General features: G+C 46.9%; 2 protein-coding genes across 5 annotated transcripts; one reads left to right on the plus strand and one right to left on the minus strand.

Moving 5' to 3' along the window:
* Positions 1-1,310: 1,310 nt before the first annotated feature.
* Positions 1,311-10,713, plus strand: LOC100827079 (L-type lectin-domain containing receptor kinase IV.1). The gene is made up of 2 exons (XM_003571773.4): positions 1,311-3,515; positions 8,762-10,713. Exons 1-2 carry the CDS (start codon positions 1,467-1,469, stop codon positions 10,502-10,504), a joined length of 3,792 nt encoding a protein of 1,263 aa, XP_003571821.2. The 5' UTR covers positions 1,311-1,466; the 3' UTR covers positions 10,505-10,713.
* Positions 10,582-20,104, minus strand: LOC100827995 (phosphoglycerate kinase). 4 transcript variants are annotated; one of them, XM_010236462.3, is made up of 14 exons: positions 19,849-20,103; positions 19,422-19,634; positions 19,234-19,313; positions 18,665-18,941; positions 17,788-18,131; positions 16,696-16,981; positions 15,936-16,018; positions 14,557-14,808; positions 12,731-12,806; positions 11,833-11,909; positions 11,716-11,765; positions 11,335-11,419; positions 11,107-11,205; positions 10,582-10,921 (listed from the first exon to the last, which is right to left on the minus strand). In XM_010236462.3, the coding sequence occupies exons 2-14, from the start codon at positions 19,576-19,578 to the stop codon at positions 10,718-10,720; spliced, it is 2,070 nt and encodes a 689-aa protein (XP_010234764.1). In that variant the 5' UTR covers positions 19,579-19,634; positions 19,849-20,103; the 3' UTR covers positions 10,582-10,717. The 4 variants fall into 4 exon arrangements, 3 of the variants coding, with proteins under 3 accessions (XP_010234764.1, XP_010234765.1, XP_024317601.1); XM_010236463.3 differs by having other exon boundaries at positions 19,512-19,634; positions 19,849-20,102; XM_024461833.1 differs by lacking the exons at positions 19,422-19,634; positions 19,849-20,103 and having other exon boundaries at positions 18,665-18,808; positions 19,234-19,248.
* Positions 20,105-20,210: the final 106 nt, after the last annotated feature.

Genomic DNA, 20,210 nt, shown 5'->3' on the forward strand with positions numbered 1-20,210 from the left:
CTTGTTCCTTCCCTGTATTGTGTCAGCATGGCCACCCAGTTGACATCATCCTGCTGCCTGGCTGTTTTATTATGTGTAGACATCGTCTTGGATTAGCACGGTTCTGGATAACCAAGTTGGCTCCTTACTCCCCTAAGATATAGACACTCACTTATGCATTTGACTTGGATACTGAAAGGGAGGATCAAACGAAGAGATAAGTGTGATCACAAGAGGGAGAAGGCATCGTGAAATAGTCAGTCCTAGTTGGGTTTTGTTTGTTTGTCTGGGTTGCTAGTTCCTTCTCGGTTTCTTTTACAGCAGATATTATTAGCTCGTTATCGCAGTTACATCATCAACCATAATACATCTTCATTATCTGAATTGACTAGCAACCGATTGCACCCAAGCCGAAAGAGCCAGGAGTAGTAGCCCAGAGCGAAGAGCTGAAGCCTCCGCGACTCCATGTGAGCATCCTTTGCTAGTTTGCTGTACCGGAGAATTGCACCGCACAGTAGGCCAGGACCAAAAGTTGAAAACAAGCATCGACATCTGAATTCAACGCCATAGCCGACAGGTCTGGTCGTTGCACGGATTCGTCGTGCACTATTCTTCCGTCTGCCTCCCACCACCAGTGACTTTCAGGCGGCAACAGTGACTTTCAATTTAGCCCACATTCTCGGAGCACCGGTGCAGAATGCATAGGTGAATGCGGATAATTCAAAAGCGCATCCCTATCAATCATGCATTGCCTGCCTGCTGTAGCTGTACTGCCTGCACCGCCCGAATCAAATGCGAGCCTCTTCAACGATATGATCAAGACATCGATACTTCCTTTGACCTTTGCCCTCGCTCCTCGATGTCTGATAGCTTCTAACTCCCTTCGAACACACCTGGCATTTAGTGCAGACCTTGACATGTCTGTTTGCTAAAATAGCCTCCGTGTAGCGTCGTCCACACAAAGTTTTCTTTTTTTACCTTAGCCGGGACTTGAATATCTTCAGTAAGTTGCGAAAAGAATTTGAAATTTCCTGGAGATGTTCACCGAGGCAAAAAGAGTACACCTACATAATCTGATGCGAAAAATGGCACATGTCTGATTAGTACAACCTAGTCCTGTGCAATCTTTTTTTGGCACCAAAATTTGCAAGCCTACATATACTTGCATGACTAGCATCCATGTGTTTTTCATATTTAACTTGTGCATCAGTCGATGCAGAGATCGGGATTATCCTCATTTTCGGGGGGGGGGGGGGGAGAACAGAGAGTATACATGGTGAGAAACTGTAAAGAAAATCTAGCGGGAAGAAACATGAGCACTTTTTCTTAATGTTTTTTCCCGTCTTCTTGGTTGACTTAATCATACTTTTCAAATCAAATGAATAAAAAAAGAACTGCCAGTACTCAAAAGCAAATCATGTTAAGTTGCAAACCATCTTACGCAGCTGCAAATTACACGCGACATTTGCTCCAACAAGCGACACGAGATGCAGCTGAAGCCTGCATCCGTCGTCTCCGCCGTCCTCGTGTTACTCCTCTCCGACTTCCTTGGCAGTGACGGGCAGTTCGTCTACAACGGCTTCTCCGGCGCCCAGCTCGACCTCGACGGCATGGCCGTGGTGGAGCCGGACGGCAAGCTCGCGCTGACCAACATCTCGTCCCAGATGAAAGGCAGTGCGTTCCACCCGGCGCCGCTCCGCTTCCACGAGCCGGCGACGAAGAACAACGGCAGTACCGCCGCGCGGTCTTTCTCGACCACCTTCGTGTTCGCCATCGTCACCGATTTCGTGACGGTGGGTGGGAACGGGCTCGCCTTCTTCATTGGCCCGAGCAACAACCTCTCCTCGGCGTCGCCCAGCCAGTTCCTCGGGCTCTTCAACCCGCAGAACAACGGCAACGCCAGCAACCGCGTCTTCGCCGTCGAGATCGACACCATCCTCAACCCGGAGTTCGGCGACATCGACAGCAACCACGTCGGCGTCGACGTCAACGGCCTGTCCTCCCTCGCCGCCAAGACCGCGGGCTGCTTCTCCGACGACACCGGCGAATTTAAGAACCTGACTCTTATCAGCGGCGACGTGATGCAGATCTGGGTGGACTACGACGGCCTAGCCAGGGTGATCAATGTGACGCTGGGCCCCGTCGAGGCGCCGAGGCCCAAGAGGCCGCTCATCTCCGTCGCCGTCGACCTCTCGCCGGTGCTGAGCGAGGCGGCGGAGTCGTACGTGGGCCTCTCGTCGTCCACGGGCCCGTTCCACACGCGCCACTACGTGCTGGGCTGGAGCTTCGCGCTGGACGGGGCGCCCGTGCCGCCGCTCGACTACGCGGGCCTCCCCAAGCTACCGCCCCGGCCCGGCCGCGTCGGCGAGGATCGACGGTCCAGGTTGCGCGAGGTGGGCATCCCGGTGATCACCCCGATCCTCGCGCTGGCGGTGGCCGCCGGCGTGTCTTTCTTCGTGTGGAGGCGGTTCTTCCGGTACGCGGAGGTGAGGGAAGATTGGGAAGGGGAATTCGGCCCGCACAGGTTCGTGTACAAGGACCTGTTCCACGCCACGGGAGGGTTCGACGACGCCAAGCACCTGCTGGGCGTGGGCGGGTTCGGGAGGGTATACAAGGGCGTGCTGCCGGCGCCGTCCAGGACGGAGGTCGCAGTCAAGGTCGTGTCCCACGGCGCGAAGCAGGGGATGAAGCAGTTCGTGGCCGAGGTGGCCAGCATCGGCCGGCTGCGGCACCGCCACGTCGTGCCGCTGCTCGGCTACTGCCGCCGCAAGGGCGAGCTCCTCTTGGTCTACGACTACATGCCCAACGGCAGCCTGGACAGCTGGCTGTACGGCGCAGGCGGCGACCGGCCGCTGCTGAGCTGGGCGCAGAGGGTCGCCGCCATTAGAGGCGTGGCGTCCGGTCTGCTCTACCTCCACGAGGACTGGGAGAAGGTGGTGCTGCACCGGGACATCAAGGCCAGCAACGTGCTCCTGGACGCCGACATGAGCGCGCGGCTCGGGGACTTCGGGCTGGCCAAGCTCTACGACCGCGGCGCCGACCCGCAGACGACGCGCGTGGTGGGCACCATGGGGTACCTGGCGCCGGAGCTGGCGTGCACGCGGCGGGTGTCGCCGGCCACTGACGTGTTCGCCTTCGGCTCCTTCGTCCTGGAGGTGGCCTGCGGCCGCCGGCCCGTCGACCACGGCCACGGCCACGACGACAATGGCGGCCGGATGCTGCTGGCGGACTGGGTGCTGGAGCGCTGCCACGCGGGCGACGTGGCGGAGACGGCGGACCCGCGGCTCGAAGGCGCCTACGACGCCGAGGAGGCCGCGGCGGTGCTCAGGCTGGGCCTCGTGTGCTCCCACCCGGCGCCCGCGGCGAGGCCCACGATGCGGCAGGTGCTGCAGTACCTCGACGGCGACGCGCCGATGCCCGAGCCGGCGCCGACCTACCGGAGCTTCACCACGCAGGCCATGATGCAGAACGCCGACGGCTTCGACTCCTACGTCGCGTCGTACCCATTGTCTTCCGTGGGCGCCTCCGTGCTCTCCATCGGGAGACGATAGATCGATTAGGCCCAGATATAACAACATTTCCTGATCCCTAACACCACCGGTACTAACTTTTTTTTGCTTTGGGTTGAACCTGAAATGTGACTGTTCTAAAGGATTTGTTTTTCTTTTGTAGAACAGTAAATAAAGTAACGATTTTCCTATTTCTAAATATAGCCACACCCATAAAGTTAAAACCACTCTAATCGAAACCTTTGCACATTTTCGCAAACTATACTGTGCGTCAGCTCAATTAGCCACTGACGAGAGGGTTGAATATAAAGATATATTCAATGTTGATTGAAAATAAATCCTCGAAATCATCTTTGTTCATGATTATAATTTTTAATTTGCACTGAAATGGACTGATAAACACAAAATACGTGAAGTGGTGGACAGATAAACACAAAAGTCTTGAGGATTTTATATTTAAAAGACGAAATAAATCAAATGATGATACGAAATAGTATGAGACTAGTTGTGTCATTTATTATGTCAATCAGTTTTCTTAATAGTAGTAAAATCACAGTAAAAGACAATTGAAACATTATTAGAAATCTTGCATTGTTTATACGTGTTGATGTTCTCAAAAACAACAAGAGTAAGGGTGCTAATACTTGATGGCACAAGTGCGTATAAAAAGTAGGACGTGTACGCCGGTCTTATAGCAAAAGTCGCCGTACACTTGGACAAGTTGACACTTCGATATTTTTTGAATATGTTGCGGTTAGGAGAGCCTTTGAGGGAGTCGTTAGCCAAGTGCTTGGCCCGAGCTCGTCTTCCCAAGTCACCTATAGCGAGAGATCTTTCGGGGCCGCCTCGGACTTGAACCGAACTCGTCTTTCCAAGTAGCGAGGTTAGAACCCTCAAAACTCGTCTTTCGAAACGAGGCCGTACTAGACGGCCCGGAACCTCGAAACTAGGCTTCCCAAGGTGCGTCCTCCGAGGTCGTGTCGAGACTAGCTGGATCCAAATCCTCGAGAGCAGGCCTCTTAGGTTGATCTAGCCCTCTCCCCTTGAGTTTATTCAAATTGAGAGTGAATGATACATGCACCCATGGGGGTATTTATAACCCAGGGGTCCATGACAAAAAAATCATGGCAGAGAGAGAAAAGTAGGGGGAAAGTGGTAAAAGAAGCTCCCTGGTCCATTACTTTTGTGTGCACCAAATGAGAAAAGTAGTGGTTGGTTTATAATCCACCATGTACCCAAAGTCTCATCTCTACACTTTTCTTATCCCCTACTCCAACTACTTTCACACCTTGACCATGACATGAGAGGATTGACTTGTTGACTTCTTTTGACTAGGGCCACGTAGGCTTGACCACACCTTGTTGGCATGTGGACTTGAGCGTAGAAATGTTGACTTGGTCTTTGCCACGTAAAATTCGTGGCCCGGCTATATAATGATTTTACTTTACTATAACAATAGTTTACAATCACCCATCAACTAATGTTTGGACGGATGGTTAAGGCAATTAGAGTGCTGACATCACACATACTAATACATGAATTTTTCGGTGAAATGGACTATAAAAAAATGTAGTAAGTTTAAATTATTGAGATTGATTTGTAATTAATTGAGTGTTCCATAAATGGTTGAAAATATTCCTAAATTAGTCGCGACATGAAACTAATGAAATTGATTTTGTAACTAATTGGGTTTTGCACAATTGATGGTTCGTTGCAGGGCGTACTAGTGGTATTTTGGTGGGTAACTAAAATATATATCGTACATTATTGGATATATCACTGAATATGGGATGTTTCAATTTCGTCAGTTGGATGGCTAAGATCTTTAGAAGGGAAATACCTTCTTGAAACAAATAGATCGATGAAAATGTGACGGGCCTCAAGCAATAGTTTCTCTCTTTTCCTTAATTTTTCTATAAAATGCTATACCTAGATATACTTAATAAATAGCTATAAAAAGGGTTGCCATAAATTTGTATCAATTACCACGAGATTTATCACGTCAAGTAGCACGTCAGGTATAAGCCTAGCTAATACTCGATAAAGAATGGTATTGTGAGTCAACACCGTTGCCCATTGACCCAATCAGCGCCTTACAGATGCTTGATCCCATCAGAAGAAAATCTACAATTTATAGTGATGTAGTTTCATTTTATTGTATATTAATCAACACGATGCGCTTGCTTTGCTTAAGAATATGGGATCGCCTGATCCATGCGACTGATTTTTTTTTGGGTGCGATCGTCGATTATTGCGAGCCCCAACAGGCTCCAGTTGTCGACATCAAGGGGTAAGGTCTATTCGTCCGATCATGTGAACAAGTGTTACAGGATACTGTGTTTACTTCGTAGACATGTAAAACATCGAGTTACCCATGTTCAGACCAACAGGGCCCTAAGTCCTGCCAGTATATTTAGGGTTAATTTGATATATGTCACTGCAATTTTGGTGAATTTGAAAAACGCTACTACAATTCTCGTCCTTTCAAAAATGTCATTGCGGTGGCATCTTTTAACCCATTGGAGTGGAATTTTTCAAAGAATCTCCATAATTGTAGTGGCATTTTTCAAAAGATGATAATTGCATTGGTTTTTTTTAATTCGCCAAAATTGTAGTGCCACATATCAAATTAACCCATATATTTATTCTCTCACAATATCGAGAGCGGTGTACCTGAACTACTAACTCGACAAGGATTCTCGAGTTGTTATTTGCTTTTGTCTTCTCCGGGCTTGTGAAATATGACTTGTGCCCTCATCCCCTCTAGAGATTTCCTAGGTCCGCCTTTATAGGTTACCCATATGGTTGTTTGTGAGGAAACTTGTATCCATCTAGGACTCCTGAATTGCTCCTTGCTAGGTGAAAGCCTTCGGAGTTAAAGGTACAAGGACAGTGTACACGGGTGAATTCCCTACTCGTCGTTGTGTTCCTTTTTACACACCGAGGTCGGAATACTTGGTGTGGAACTTGTCATCACACCCTCCGTGGGCATTGTAATACATGTCGTTGTCAAGAGCCTGCTTCAGGGAAAGAGTGGATATGTATTTTAGAAGTGGTTGTAGACACGTTATGTGGAACCTATGCCACACATTTTTTTAAGTAAACAAAAGTATATTTTTCGTCACTCCACTTTCACCCTCTTGTCTAGTTTGTGTCCCTCAAATCTAAGATCAATGAAATTTAGTCCCCAACCATCAGTGCCACATTATTTCATCATTAATACCAACTTAAGCGGTTTCGTCGCCGACGTGGCTAGTTTGGAAACTTGCCACCATGGCAAAATGCTGACCATTGACTAATGCCACACCATTTGTTTTTTTACCACATCATTTGTTAAGTCAACCTAAGACTTAAAACGCCTTACGTTCTCTCGCTTGCTTGCGGTCAATTAGGCCCTAATGGCCAAAAGATCTCTTTATCACATCATACTTTCTATTGGGTGTTTTTTTACCTTTTAAGTATTAGGCTGACTCCCTTGACGCAACATATGTCAACGGTTAACATTTACGGTTTGCTGACCATTTGGGCTGCTCCAAGGCGGTAGTTAATTTGGATAATTTATCACTTATGGAGGCAATGCAAGGTGGTTATTGAAGAATGTTCTAAACTTGCCAATGAATTTACAAAGATTGTCTTTGAGCACTGCCCGGGAGAGGCCAATGAAGTAGCAGATGAACTAGCTGGCATGGCGCATCAAGATCAGAGTGTTTGGCTAGGAGGGGTATCAAAATCAGAGTGTTTGGTTTGATACCCCTCCTAGCAATCTTTTACCTAAAGATGTAACTATGATTTCTGATCAATGAAGATTGCTTTTACATTGTAAAAAGAAAAACATTTACGGTTTGCTATTTTTAACGACTAAGAAATAACTATTATAAGTTGATGTTAACAACCAAGATTTGTGTATGTAAGAATCATGCAAGTACAAAGAGGAGAAAAACTTAATCGGATGGTTATGATTGTCTTTTTAGGCTGACTGTGAAACTTACTCGCTCCGTTCCTAAATACCTGTCACTAACTTGCACTAAAACTGCGACAAATATTTCGGAACGGAAGAAGTACCCTATAAACTATGTATAAACTATGAAACCGTTTAAGTTTGGGTAGGAGAAGAAAACTACACGGTGTTGATAGTTTGGATACTAAGTTTTCCCTCATAGAGACCAAAGTTAGACTTTATAGTCAAAATTCATACTTTTCTTTAGAGATGTACTAGTTCCGCCGCGGAGAGAGACGACGCTGGGAGCACCAATAGTAGAACGGAACTACTCTGCGTACGACAGATCGTACGATCTCTGTCCGAGCCTAGGTGATGCACTGATATTTGCTTAGCCCAGAGGCCCAAGCCTAGGTGCCACGGTGGATTTTGCTAGGCTTGCGAGCTATTGTATGCAAATCGTATGATTTGTGTCGTACGCATAGCACTGATCATAGTAGAATAAATCGACCGCGACTGCTATAATTTTCACGTGATTGTGAAGCTAGCAAATTGGATAAAATATGGCTGCGTTCTTGGTCATCGTCCGCCAGGGTCCGGGACCACGTTGCTCAGATCCGGTATGAATTTTCAGGAGGAAGGAAAGGACGAAATTTAGTGCCAGTAGATGCGTATCATGAACATCACATTGCCGTCAGCCCGTCACACACTCTCACGCCTCTGCACACCAACTAGGCACTGGTCGCTCTCATGGCGACAAGCGACCTTCCTCGTTACCTTCCTTGGCTCCTTGCTGGCTAGGTTTCTTCTTGCGGCTTAAAGTAAGTAAACCACAGTGATCTAAACTGAACCCATTTTTCAGCAATGCAACTCTGCGCATCTTAAAGTACTCTAATCCTTTGGTTGCTTGTGAGACAAATGGAGCGACGGTCAAAATTGAGGTGACAAAGCGTGCAGCCCGAGGGAACACGCCATGCTTCCCAAGAAATTGCTGCTGCTGCTGCAGCTGCTAGCCCAACTTCTCGTGGCCGGCGGCGTGGATTTCGCCTACGAGGGCTTCGCCGGCGGCGGCACGCGGCAGCTATCACTCGACGGCATGGCCACGATCATGCCGGACGGGCTGCTGCTGCTCACCAACGACACCAACATGAGCAAAGCCCACGCCTTCCACCCTGACCTGGTGACGCTCCGCCCGGCCCTGCCGACGGCGCCAGGGACAACCGCCGTGCCCACGGCGACAATGTCCTCCTTCTCGACAACCTTCGTGTTCGCCATCGCGTCGGACCTCGTAGGCCTGAGCACGAGCGGGTTCGCGTTCCTGGTCGTGCCGGGCAACGCCAGGGACGCCCTGGCCTCGGCGATGCCGGCGCAGTACCTGGGCCTCTTCAACACCAGCAGCAACGGCGACCCGCGGAACCACGTCTTCGCCGTCGAACTGGACACCGTGCGCAACCCGGAGTTCGGGGACATGGACGACAACCACGTCGGCCTCGACATCAACAGCCTCAACTCCTCCGTGGCCGCCACGGCGGGCTACTACGACGACGATGCTGGCGTGTTCAGGAACCTGAGCCTGGCGAGCAGAGAGCCCTTGCAGGTGTGGGTGGACTACGACGGCGCCACGACGGAGATCGCCGTGGCCATGGCCCCAGCCGGGTCGCCGCGGCCCAAGAGGCCTCTGTTGTCCACGAGGATCGACCTGTCCACGGTCATCGCCGCCGACACGGCGTACGTGGGCTTCTCGTCGGGGTCCAGCATCGTGCTGTGCAGGCACTACGTGCTCGGATGGAGCTTCAGCACGGGCGGGGCCGCCGCGCCGCCGCTCGACCACGCCCAGCTGCCGAAGCTGCCACGCGTTGCTGGTCCCCCCAAGCCGCCTCGCTCCAGGGCGACGCTGGCCATCGCGCTGCCGATCATGACCACGACGGCCGTCCTCGCCGCGGTGGCCGTGGGCGTCCTGGTCCACCGACGGCGGCTCAGGTACGCGGAGCTGCGGGAGGACTGGGAGGAGGAGTTCGGGCCGCACCGGTTCGCGTTCAAGGACCTGCACGACGCCACCGGCGGGTTCAAGGACAAGCGGCTGCTGGGCGCCGGAGGGTTCGGGAGCGTGTACATGGGCGCGCTCCCGGGGTCCCGGACACAGGTCGCGGTGAAGAGGGTGTCGCACGAGTCGAGGCAGGGTGTGAAGGAGTTCATCGCCGAGGTCGTCAGCATCGGCCGCCTCCGCCACCGCAACCTCGTGCAGCTGCTCGGCTACTGCCGCCGCAAGGGGGAGCTCTTGCTGGTCTACGATTACATGCCCAACGGCAGCCTCGACAAGTACTTGCACGGCGACGGCGACGGCGGCAGCAAGCCCGCGACCCTCGGCTGGGCACAGAGGCTGCGGATCATCAAGGGCGTCGCGTCCGGGCTGCTATACATGCACGAGGACTGGGAGAAGGTGGTCGTCCACCGGGACATCAAGGCCAGCAACGTGCTCCTCGACGCCGAGATGAACGGGCGGCTCGGTGACTTTGGCCTCGCCAGGCTGTATGACCACGGCGCCGACCCGCACACCACGCGCGTGGTGGGCACCATGGGGTACCTGGCGCCGGAGCTGATGCGCACCGGCAAGGCCACCACGCTCTCCGACGTGTTCGCCTTCGGGGCGTTCCTCCTGGAGGTGGCCTGTGGCCGGAGGCCCATCGAGGAGGGCGATGAGGAGGACGTCTACGGCGACGTCGAGCGGTTCGTGCTCGCGGACTGGGTGCTGGGGCACTGGAGGAACGGCGCCATCGCCGGCGCGGTGGACGCTGAGCTCCGCGCTGCTGGGGTGTATGACGCAGCGGAGGCGGACCTGGTGCTGCGGCTGGGGCTGACGTGCATGCATCCGTCGCCGGCGGCGCGCCCGAGCATGAGGCAGGTGATGCAGTACCTGGACGGCAGCACGCCATTGCCGGAGCTTCCCCCGACGTACGTGACGTTCAACATGCTCGCGGCCATGGAGACACACCAAGGAGTTCTTCGCTCGCTGTCCATCTGGCGGGCGGCGTCCAGTGTCGCCACCATATCTGACATCGGCGTCGACAGCGGCCGTTGACATTTTTAGAGCATGATGCTCTGCTCATGTTGGCGAGATTGGGAGGAGCAAGTTGTGGGTTGTGGCAAAAAGGATCACGGGTTCACTCGCAGGTTGTCAATTTGTAAAAATTGGTGTTGAATGATTTTCCTTTACACGAAAGCAGTTTGGCAACAATGAGTTCACTATCGCTCTGAAATCTCAGCTGCGCCTCCTGGACCTTCCTTCCAGTTTTCACACTTTGCGTAGCATAGTTCTGTACATTGGATCCCCGCGAGCAAGCACATGACCCTCCCAGTCGGACGCCACGCCAAAGGGGTTCTCCATCCGACCATGGCCGCCGTCATCACGGTCCACCACTAGCCGGCCTTTGCCATGTGAGATGAACTGCTCTTTCATTCCCAGCAGGACGGACTCCACATCAGACTGCAAAAATATCTGCAGCAGCAAATGCGCAGTGCAGTTTTAGTAACGGTTCTTTGTTTTCTTCTTACTAAGTTGCAACGAACTGTTCTCTGAGGTTGATGCCGTTATCACACAAATACACACGTGCATGCTTGTGCTTCGGCAAGAAAGTGACCGTGCTCGGCATCTGAAATTGAGAAGTGGATACCACAGTATACCTTCCCGTTGATCTGTAGAAGATCAGCAACAGCCTCGACAAGCATTCTTCGTACCATTCTCCACCTATTTTGCTCTTTGTTGAAGTCAGGATTCGGGCACTGCAAAGAACATATCATGAATGTAAAAGATAGGCAGGTTATCCGTTATCCACCAGGTAGTGTAGCACCCATTAAGCATATACGTACAAACAATAAATAAGCATGACAAGTACCACATAGTTAAGATACCTGAATTGTGACCATAGTCAACTCTCCAGGATAACTTGAAATAATTGAGCGAAATGTTGAAGTTGCATTTGTCGATACAAAATGTCTGCCAAAAAGAACATGGCATCCTTAATGACAAAATATAGGATTATGACACTGGAAAAATACAGCAATACATGCATTGACAAGTTTAAATCCAATCTACATGCACTGACAAGTTTAGTCAAACTAGTTATCCCGGATTACATTTGAAAAAAATGCCTAAAGTCAATGTTAGTCTGTTCTTTGTTTGAATAAGTTTATGAGCAAACTAGTTGATGGAACTGAGACAACTGGCATGAAGAAAAAGCGTGAGGCAACCTAAAAACTAGGAACTTTAAACTAGATGTAAAAGATGCTTACAGGTTCCTTTTCTCAGCTGATGCTAAGTCCTGAAGGCACCTTGTAACAAGCTACAGAAAAATGAGTTACAGAAAGGTTGAAGCACTCAAGTCAATACATACTACAGGCAGTTAGTACCTTTTCATTCATCTCAAGTCCAAGAAAATTGGAACCTTCCCAGTTTCTAGACATTTGAAAGAGAAACAAACCATTTCCTGCACCAGGAAATATACTTACTTGAGAAGGGTGCAAGAACCAGAGATGCAAGGCCTGAGAATTTGACGAAACAGATAAATCATGAAGATTGAAGAAGTTATAAAATATATTCTTTTGGCAATTTAACTGGCATACATATCCAAAAAATACACTTTGACCAAACACAAAGCAAGCCAATCACAGTTAAATGGAATGAACTGTTCTTTCTGGTCATTACAAAAGAGAAGCTGAGATTCAAGGCTTTCGGAAACAGATGAAACCCTTTATGCACTAGAAAGAGCAATACTGATATACATTTGTAAAGCTTGCTATAGTCACTTTTTTAACAGATTGTAAACAGTACGAGCAGGCATCATGGTTTTGTAATCACAAATTTGTTTTGATGTCAGCAGCTAGCAGCCTAGCACCATTAATTGATACTGTTGCAGTTAACCACAACTATAGAAAAAAGGTCACCTGTCTTCATCTATATTCATTATGCAACATGGCGGCGTATCAAGTGAAAACCTCTATCCAGTGAAAACTTGAAAACTTCTAATCCCAGACATTAGATCTCAAATAAAAGCTCAGATGAAAGGTGAAACCTCTAATCAGTTAAAGTTACTTTATGATTAAAAAAAACACGAAGTGGGACTCTCTAGTTTTTTTTCTTCATAAAATGCATTTAAGTGATTGGAGTTTCCACCTTTGATCTCATCCGTTTATTTAAGATCTAATGGGTAGGACTGAGAGTTTTCAAGTTTCACTGAATAGAGGTTTTCACCTGATACGGTCCCATATACTGTGATTTGAGATTGAATGTTTTAAGAGGGAAGCCTACCGCTTCCTATATCAACGAACAATGGATGCTCAGGGTCAGAGAAGACATCAGTCCATGGAATCTGATAGGGGTAACTCTGCAAAAGGAGAAGATTCTTTTATTTGAGTAATGAAAGAAATTGAGATCACTAGCCAGAAAAGGAATTTTAAAATGTTCAAGATTGAATAATACTCCCTCCATCCCATATTAATTGACGAAATATTACAAGTATTTAGACGCTTTTTGGGCATAGATACATCCAAATTTAGGCAAATTTGAGTCACTTAATATGGGACGGAGGGAGTATTGCATAAGAATCTATACAAATAACAAATCCAAGCCACTTATTTCCGGACGGAGGAACGATAGTATAAAAAAAAAAGTCCATTTGACCCCCCTCAACTATTGGCAAAGTCCAAATTTAACCCTAAACTCTAAAACCAGGCAAAATACCCCCTCAACTTTTCATACCGTTCATTGGTACCCCCAAACCTGTTTCCCCGTCGATTTTCCTGGTTTTGGCTGCCACACTGGCGAAGGGGTGGGCCGCCAGCCTACTTCTTCTCCCTCGTGCGGCGGTGGTGCTGCTGCTCCCCCACTGCCTGCAAGAACCCTAGAGCCGCAGCACAGCAGGTTGGTCGATTCGGCACTGGTGGCGGCCATTGAGCACCACGGTTGGTCGATTCGGCAGTAGCAGCTCCCGCTCTTCCCCACCTTCCTCTGTTCTCGTCAATTCGGCCGCCGTACATGTCTGGCTGGAGTGGCTTCACAAGAGAGGGTGGAGAACCAATAATGTCTTCTTCCTCTGCTCACTGTTCCTCTTCTTCTATTCACAGCAGAGGGAGCAATCTTAGACCAATGGCAGCGGCAAAGAGATGGAAAAGACAGGAATGTACAGAGGAACGGGGGAGGGGGAGGGTGCTGACCTGGCCACAATGGCCTTCAGCCTCCTGCAGCAGCCCCTGCTCAGCCGCAGCCGCCAGGGCCAAGTGCTCTTCGTTCTAGGGTTGGGGAAAAGAGAGCTGAGAGAGAGAGGAGAGCAGCGAGCAGGGGAAGGGAAGGAAGAGAAGGCACGCCAGCATGGCGGTCAAGCCAGGTCAAAGTGCCAGCGTGGTGGCCAAAACCAGGTAAATCCAGGGGAAACAGGTCTATGGGGTAGTTGAGGGGGGTATTTTGCCTGGTGTGCTATCCTATGGAACGAACAATATTATATATTACATGAGTTGTTTAAATGTTTCTGACTCATTTAAAAAAAAATCAATCTCGAAAAAAAATATTCTTTAATTTTGTGCTAAATAACAACTACCTGAAAAATATACATCAATCCAATCAACTATAATCAAAAGATCGTGATACATGTATCTACCATATAGAATGTGTAGTAATTATGATGATTTGCATTTGCAAGCAATCCAGGCAGTAGTCTGCTAAGAGAGAATGGACAGCCACCAACTCAAATCTTTATAAGAGTAAAGAAGCTATGATACAAGTTTGAGATCTCTAATAGTATTATTTGTGAGCTATGGCACTATATGCTCTGGAATTTCGAATATAAGTACCACACTAAAGACTGAAGTGGTCTAGAACATCACAAGACCATGTCGCAGCATTGCAGAACAGAAAATGACCATATCAAATATCAGAATGTGCACTTGAGTAATTTAGAAACAGTGAAGTCCCACAACCTTTACGTGCATGTAACTTGAAGATACCATTATATTTGCACTGTAAAATCAAAAGCGTGCCACTTGAAAATAAGAGATTTATCTTGATAATGTTTTAAGTGCACTCACCATTATATTTATCTCACAGACTAACAGAAATAATAATTCTAGAACATGACTTACTTTATCCAGTGCTGCAATACCAGGCAATATTCTTCCTTTGAGGAATTCCCATACGATAGATCCATTTTCAAATGCTGAATATTGTGATGAGAAATCTGATATTCCTTTTACTGCCTTGCATGCTGCACTCCCGACTAAAATAACATCACAGCTATTTTGACTTGCTTTATCCAGTATTTGACCCAACTGTGCTTCCCCAACAGAAATTTCTTTTGTTAAGTCATAACTTGTAGGACCAATCCATAGGATCTTCTGCCGGAACGAAAAAAAGAATGTGAGAAGTTCTCATGGCAAAAAGATTCTCCTAGGAATTACAATATGAGTTCATAACGTAAAAAAGAGAAGGAAACTTCAATCATATGTCAAGGACTCAAGGTGTGTTGGGGATTTCTCTGCAAGGGTCAGAGCAAGACCAATTGCAGGAACTGCCAGGTCAGCTGGCCAAGGAGGTCCAACCAATTTGAACAGGGAACTTTGAACATGACCTCAGCTCGGTTAGGACTTGTGCTAGGGGTCAGGTGGCTATGGGCCAGTGGCTACAGAGAAAAGATTTCTCCAAATCTTGCCACGATATGGGAATGCATGCAGTTCAGCCCCAGTGCAAAACCGAGATCGTTTAGCCTCCACAAAGATGACCCAATGGCCAAACCTGCTTGTTCTTTTTTTGCAGAAAGGAGGATAACCCTCGGCCTCTGCGTCGATCGATGCAACCTGCTTGTTTTTGGAAAACAGGAAACTGCAGGAAGTTCGGTCAAAGAAATGGCCCTGGCCTCATTCGCGTAAGATATCTAGCGAAGTCCTCAGATTCGCTCCACTGGCACTATCCCATCCGGACATCGCTGAATGGTGGACCTCAAACATTGTTGCCACACCAACACTGGCTGCTCAGAGAAAAGACACAGCCTCCCAGATTTGCTCCCAGCCTAGTGGATTTGCAAGCACCATAATGTTTCTACCTTTAATGGCAAGCAGTCAGACAACAACAACATATGTGTAGTGAGGACTAGTAAGGAGGAGGTGCATTGCTGGGGGGGCTGCAGGAAGGGCGGGACTGCATATTCTGATACCAGGAGGATGGAGAGTAGCATGGCCTAAGGTTGTACAGTTGTACTGGGTATGGCCTTCAAGCTAACGTACCTTACACTATTGTCTTCCTATCAATCGACAATGCACAACTCTTTTGTGTACTCTCGCAGGAAAAAATATGGCAGGTAGAGTTTTTTGGGGCAATTTTCCCCACTAAAATCATACGTAGTTAACATGAAAAACGGTGAGATGTTTTAAAGACTTCAACTAAAATATGTGCTTAGAGCCACATCACATGCGTGTAGCCAAGTCAACAATTTAAGAAGAAAAAAATAATCGATGGCTTTTCTTACCTTGTATGATGGCATTAAAGAAGAAATTTTCTCCAATGTTGATGGCCCTATATCAACTGGTCTCCATCCCAAAGAAATTAAGCCTGGAAAAACATGGATATGGCAAGCTTCATTAGTGTTTAAGATGCCAGTTAAAGGATCAAAGTCACTCTTTGAAGCATTTCTGGGAAATAACTTAGCAGAACAAAAAATGCTAGAGTTACCAAATAAGACCTGTAGCCAGCAATAACAGAGGTGAATGGAACCATTTGCACATATTATCACTTACCAAATCAGATGAACTGTGGGGCACTACTGGTATCAGCAACAAGCATTTGATTGTTTATTGTCCGCAAACTAATATTACAGGCATGGGTCTTGTGGTAGCGGCCATGCAGCAAGGCAGTAGAAGCTATGGCGGCAAGTATAACTGCCTTGTTGTTCATGTATCATGTTTTAGTCAGTTTAGTTGTTTGTCATCACATCCATTAGTATATCTATTTGATTGAAATTTTATTTTTGACATGTAAGTTGCTCAAAAGAATGAACTCAATTTATTCCGAACAGGATGTCCATTCTAAAGTACTCCCTCCGATTCATAATAAGTGTCTCAGATTTTGTACTAACTTAGTACAAAGATGTACTAAATCTGAGACACTTATTATGGATCGGAGGGAGTAATGAATAGTGTTGGTGTTGCCAAGAAATAGGACATGAATATTGGAACCAAATGGACAAAAAAGAATTAGTAAATAAAGCCTACTAATACAGTAATACTCACCAGACAATAGTGCATCTGAGTTAAATATTTCCAGTTTCTCATGATTCCTGTTGTTCAAGCACTGGAGATCTGTTGGATAATAAATAGGAATATTCCTATTATGAGCTATTTGAATAAGTTGTAGAGCTTCCTTTGTTGCATTCCTTTCTATCAAACAAGAGGGCACTGGAATTCCAAGGCCATTCATTATTTGAAATGCTAATTTGCCAACAAAGAACAACCCATCACATTGAGAGGCTAATAGGTGCAGTGCAGGTGTCTTTCTCAAGAAGTTACTGCCTCCAATCTGCATTAACCAGAAAGATATCAGCAACAAAATTGATATAGCTAACCAAATTAAGATCCTCACAAATAGTTCCTTCTACAAATAATTGACCCTGCCCACTTGCTATTTGGGATTATCTACCATAATCATTAACCGTAATGAGTATAATATTCTTGACCACCACCTCAAGTGACCACATTAGGGAAATCACAAAAGACTTTTACCTGTTATCTATGATAAATGCAATACAATAAGCATGCACTATAACTCTTAGAATTAGTTTTTTAGATAAAACTTGACAATAAAATAAAGAAGATAAACTATTAGCACGTACCAACCAGACTTTGGCAAAGCACAAAAATCATGCTCTATTACTTGGTATAACAAAAACACACCAGTAGTGCAGATCTAATCAACCAGTGTTGTACAGAAAAGCTAAAGTACATGCTTACACATAGAGATGGTAGAAAAAGATCTATTTCCGCAGCCTGGTACTATGAAGCATAAAAAAGCATGTGGTTATTGCTTGTGTATTTAACAAGTCCAAACAAAAATTTCTTAGCTTTTCAACATGGGTGAACAGAACATAGAATCAACACATTTTTCACGAATAGAAATTCCCCTTTTTCTGATAGCACCAAAGGTAGCACATAAATTTACTTGACAATAAAAATGGAGGACAAGTTGAAACTAAACGCGCTCATTTGTTAGAGATAAAGCTTGTAAATCAGAACTAAACACGTCTACTTTTAGGTCTTAGCCAGGTAAATAGTTCATGCCAGCTATGTATGAACTGAACTGTAAGAAAAACAAAGACAAATGATTACTATTGCAATGTATGGGCGCCTGGTGGTGTCCGTGGTCTTCAGCAATTGCATAAGCTCCTCCTCAAAATGGAAACCAGCCAGAGATGCGTAGCAGAAGCGAGTGATGCCAACAGTTGACGCACGAATCTTATGAGACAGTGAGAAAGAATCATTGACAAAGATTCCAACACCTGAAGCTAGCTTCTGAGAAAAATCATTGCAGTTTGCATTTTCTCCCCTGAAGTTCAAAAGATTTTCAAACAAGATAATATCATTCTGCGCCAACTCTTCCTTCTTAAATGATGTTAAACAAGGGACACCATTCATTGGGATGACATTTACTTGAAGAAGCGATGACATGTAGTCTGATGATCAGCATTTATGATAAAATTATTTTCAGTTATCAAGAATGAACGAAAGATGCTATTCTGAATAAGTTGGTTTTGCTTGGAAATATGTGCAGCACTATGGCTGATTAGAATGGAAATGGTTCTTTTTTTTGTGGAGTAAAATGAGATCCATTTAAGAGTAAACAAAACTTGACAGAATCAAACCAGTACATTACCATCAACAGTATGAAAAAGTCACTGGGACATGAGATTGTCCAAAGCCTCACAACAGACAATTAGTGCATAGGAGCTTAATCGATAGCATTCTTACTCAGGTTCTCCAATAATAGAGATATTTGGTTTGGTAAAATACAAAACATTTACGAGGTTGGGTTTCAGAAACACGCAATCCTTTTCTGGAAGTGTGTAACTCAATGCCCTTGCCTATTGGCGTAAGAAATATTCTGCTATAAACTGAAATTTGTTTTTCAATCGTAAAATGCAACAATATCAATCTAACAATTTATAGGTGTAAAGTTGGGCATGAGAAAATTGGGACTCTGATTAACCTGCAAAAGATTCAGTTGACTTGAGCACTGGGTTAACAGATTGGAGAACTGGATCCCAACTGGTAACTAGAAGCACTTTCCCTCCTGCTTTGTGCAAGTATTTGATAGTTGACAGTGTCCTCTTCAATGACAAATTACATGACCCTAGAGGATTCAATAGAAGAACGGAATCAAGTCGCACCAGGACCACCTCTCCACAAAGTTTATCAATGGGGAAATTTCTAAGAGTTTGTACGTGCAGATAAGATGTTGACCTATCAACACAAGAATATTTGTCCTGAAACAGATATATAAAAGAAAAATATTACCAGTCCATTTGATATCAGGAAATGAGTTGCATGCTATGCCTACATGGCTACATCATAGGAAAAAAGACACTGTTTGAATTGCTCCTTCAGTTCTAAAAGGTTCATCATCCTCAGAATTCAATGTTAGCATCCAACATGACATAAAACATAGGACGCTGCATTGGTATTTTTTGTCATATATTATCATTGAACTACAACAAAGCTCAAGCACAACTGTGATTGATATTCCACATTATGTAGCATCAGTGCATTCTGAAGTACCTCCTTCTGAAGATGAGCTAGATTTCTAGTAGAATGTGGCACTTCGCAGCATTGTACTCTGCATAATAGTCTCTGACCCCCTACAATAAGAATGCTAACATTCAGAGTCTTTCAGACCAATTGGCATGAAATTTGAACATGGTAAGCCGGTAAGTCCCAACAAATCCTTGACGGCTAATGAGACGCACACGACATAGAGGAGATATCGCAAAAATTGCTGGAACATCTTGATGACCCGAGAAGCAAACAAGTATGTCGTGTACACTCGGAGGACCCACCAAATGGCGGACATGATTCTCGCCAACGAGATGTTGCTGAGCTCAACTGAACGCCGAAAACCTGCATCAAGCCTTCCTTCCCAAATCGGGACTGCCAGGTCCGCCGATGCTGAAATTTGATGCCTAAATCAACGGAGAATGAAATGTAAGTATCAAGGTGAAAACGGGGGCACAAGATGCGGGAGAGGAGGACAGCCACAGGCGCAGTACAGTTGAAGAGCTGCAAGTTAGGGGGTGGACATGGGCGTAGATTCTGCAGCGGCTAGCGCTGGATTCCTAGTCGCGTCTATGCGAACGCTCGATCGGAGCATCAGATTCAAGTGAGCGAGAGGATTACCACGCTTTCGTATCGCTGGTGCCGACAGCGAGTCAGCTACGCTCCCTCCGCCGGTTTTCGCCTCTCCACGACGACGAGGATGCGGAGGAGTAGGAGAATGAGAGGAGATTCTCGCGGTGGATGACGAGATGGAGGAGGAGTCCGAGCTGCCTAGCGCGGTGGAGCTGGAGGAGGCACGAGCGAGGCGAGGCGCGCGGGCTGCCTGCAGCCTGCCGTTGAGAGGGGAGCCGTGGAACTGAAAACGCCGACGGGATAAGGTGCCCGTGGGTGTGCAGTGAATCACATGCGGGCTGCGCGACGAGAAAAATAATAATGGGCCTCAACCCGATGAACAAACTAAGCCCGATAAGCAAGATACGGGC

Source organism: Brachypodium distachyon, chromosome 3 (assembly GCF_000005505.3).
Source record: "Brachypodium distachyon strain Bd21 chromosome 3, Brachypodium_distachyon_v3.0, whole genome shotgun sequence".
NCBI lineage: Eukaryota > Viridiplantae > Streptophyta > Magnoliopsida > Poales > Poaceae > Brachypodium > Brachypodium distachyon.

What these genes read in the sequence shown, in the direction of transcription:
- LOC100827079 (XM_003571773.4), top strand. Translation starts at nt 1,467, where the DNA reads ATGCAGCTGAAGCCTGCATCCGTCGTCTCCGCCGTCCTCGTGTTACTC. An exon ending in TGGGCGCCTCCGTGCTCTCC is followed by an intron (nt 3,516 to 8,761) that starts ATCGGGAGACGA and finishes GTGCCGGGCAAC; the next exon opens with GCCAGGGACGCCCTGGCCTC.
- LOC100827995 (XM_010236462.3), bottom strand. Translation starts at nt 19,578, where the DNA reads ATGCAGGTTTTCGGCGTTCAGTTGAGCTCAGCAACATCTCGTTGGCGA. An exon ending in TCAGCTGAGAAAAGGAACCT is followed by an intron (nt 11,420 to 11,715) that starts GTAAGCATCTTT and finishes TCTTTTTGGCAG; the next exon opens with ACATTTTGTATCGACAAATG. An exon ending in TTCTACAGATCAACGGGAAG is followed by an intron (nt 10,922 to 11,106) that starts GTATACTGTGGT and finishes TTGCTGCTGCAG; the next exon opens with ATATTTTTGCAGTCTGATGT.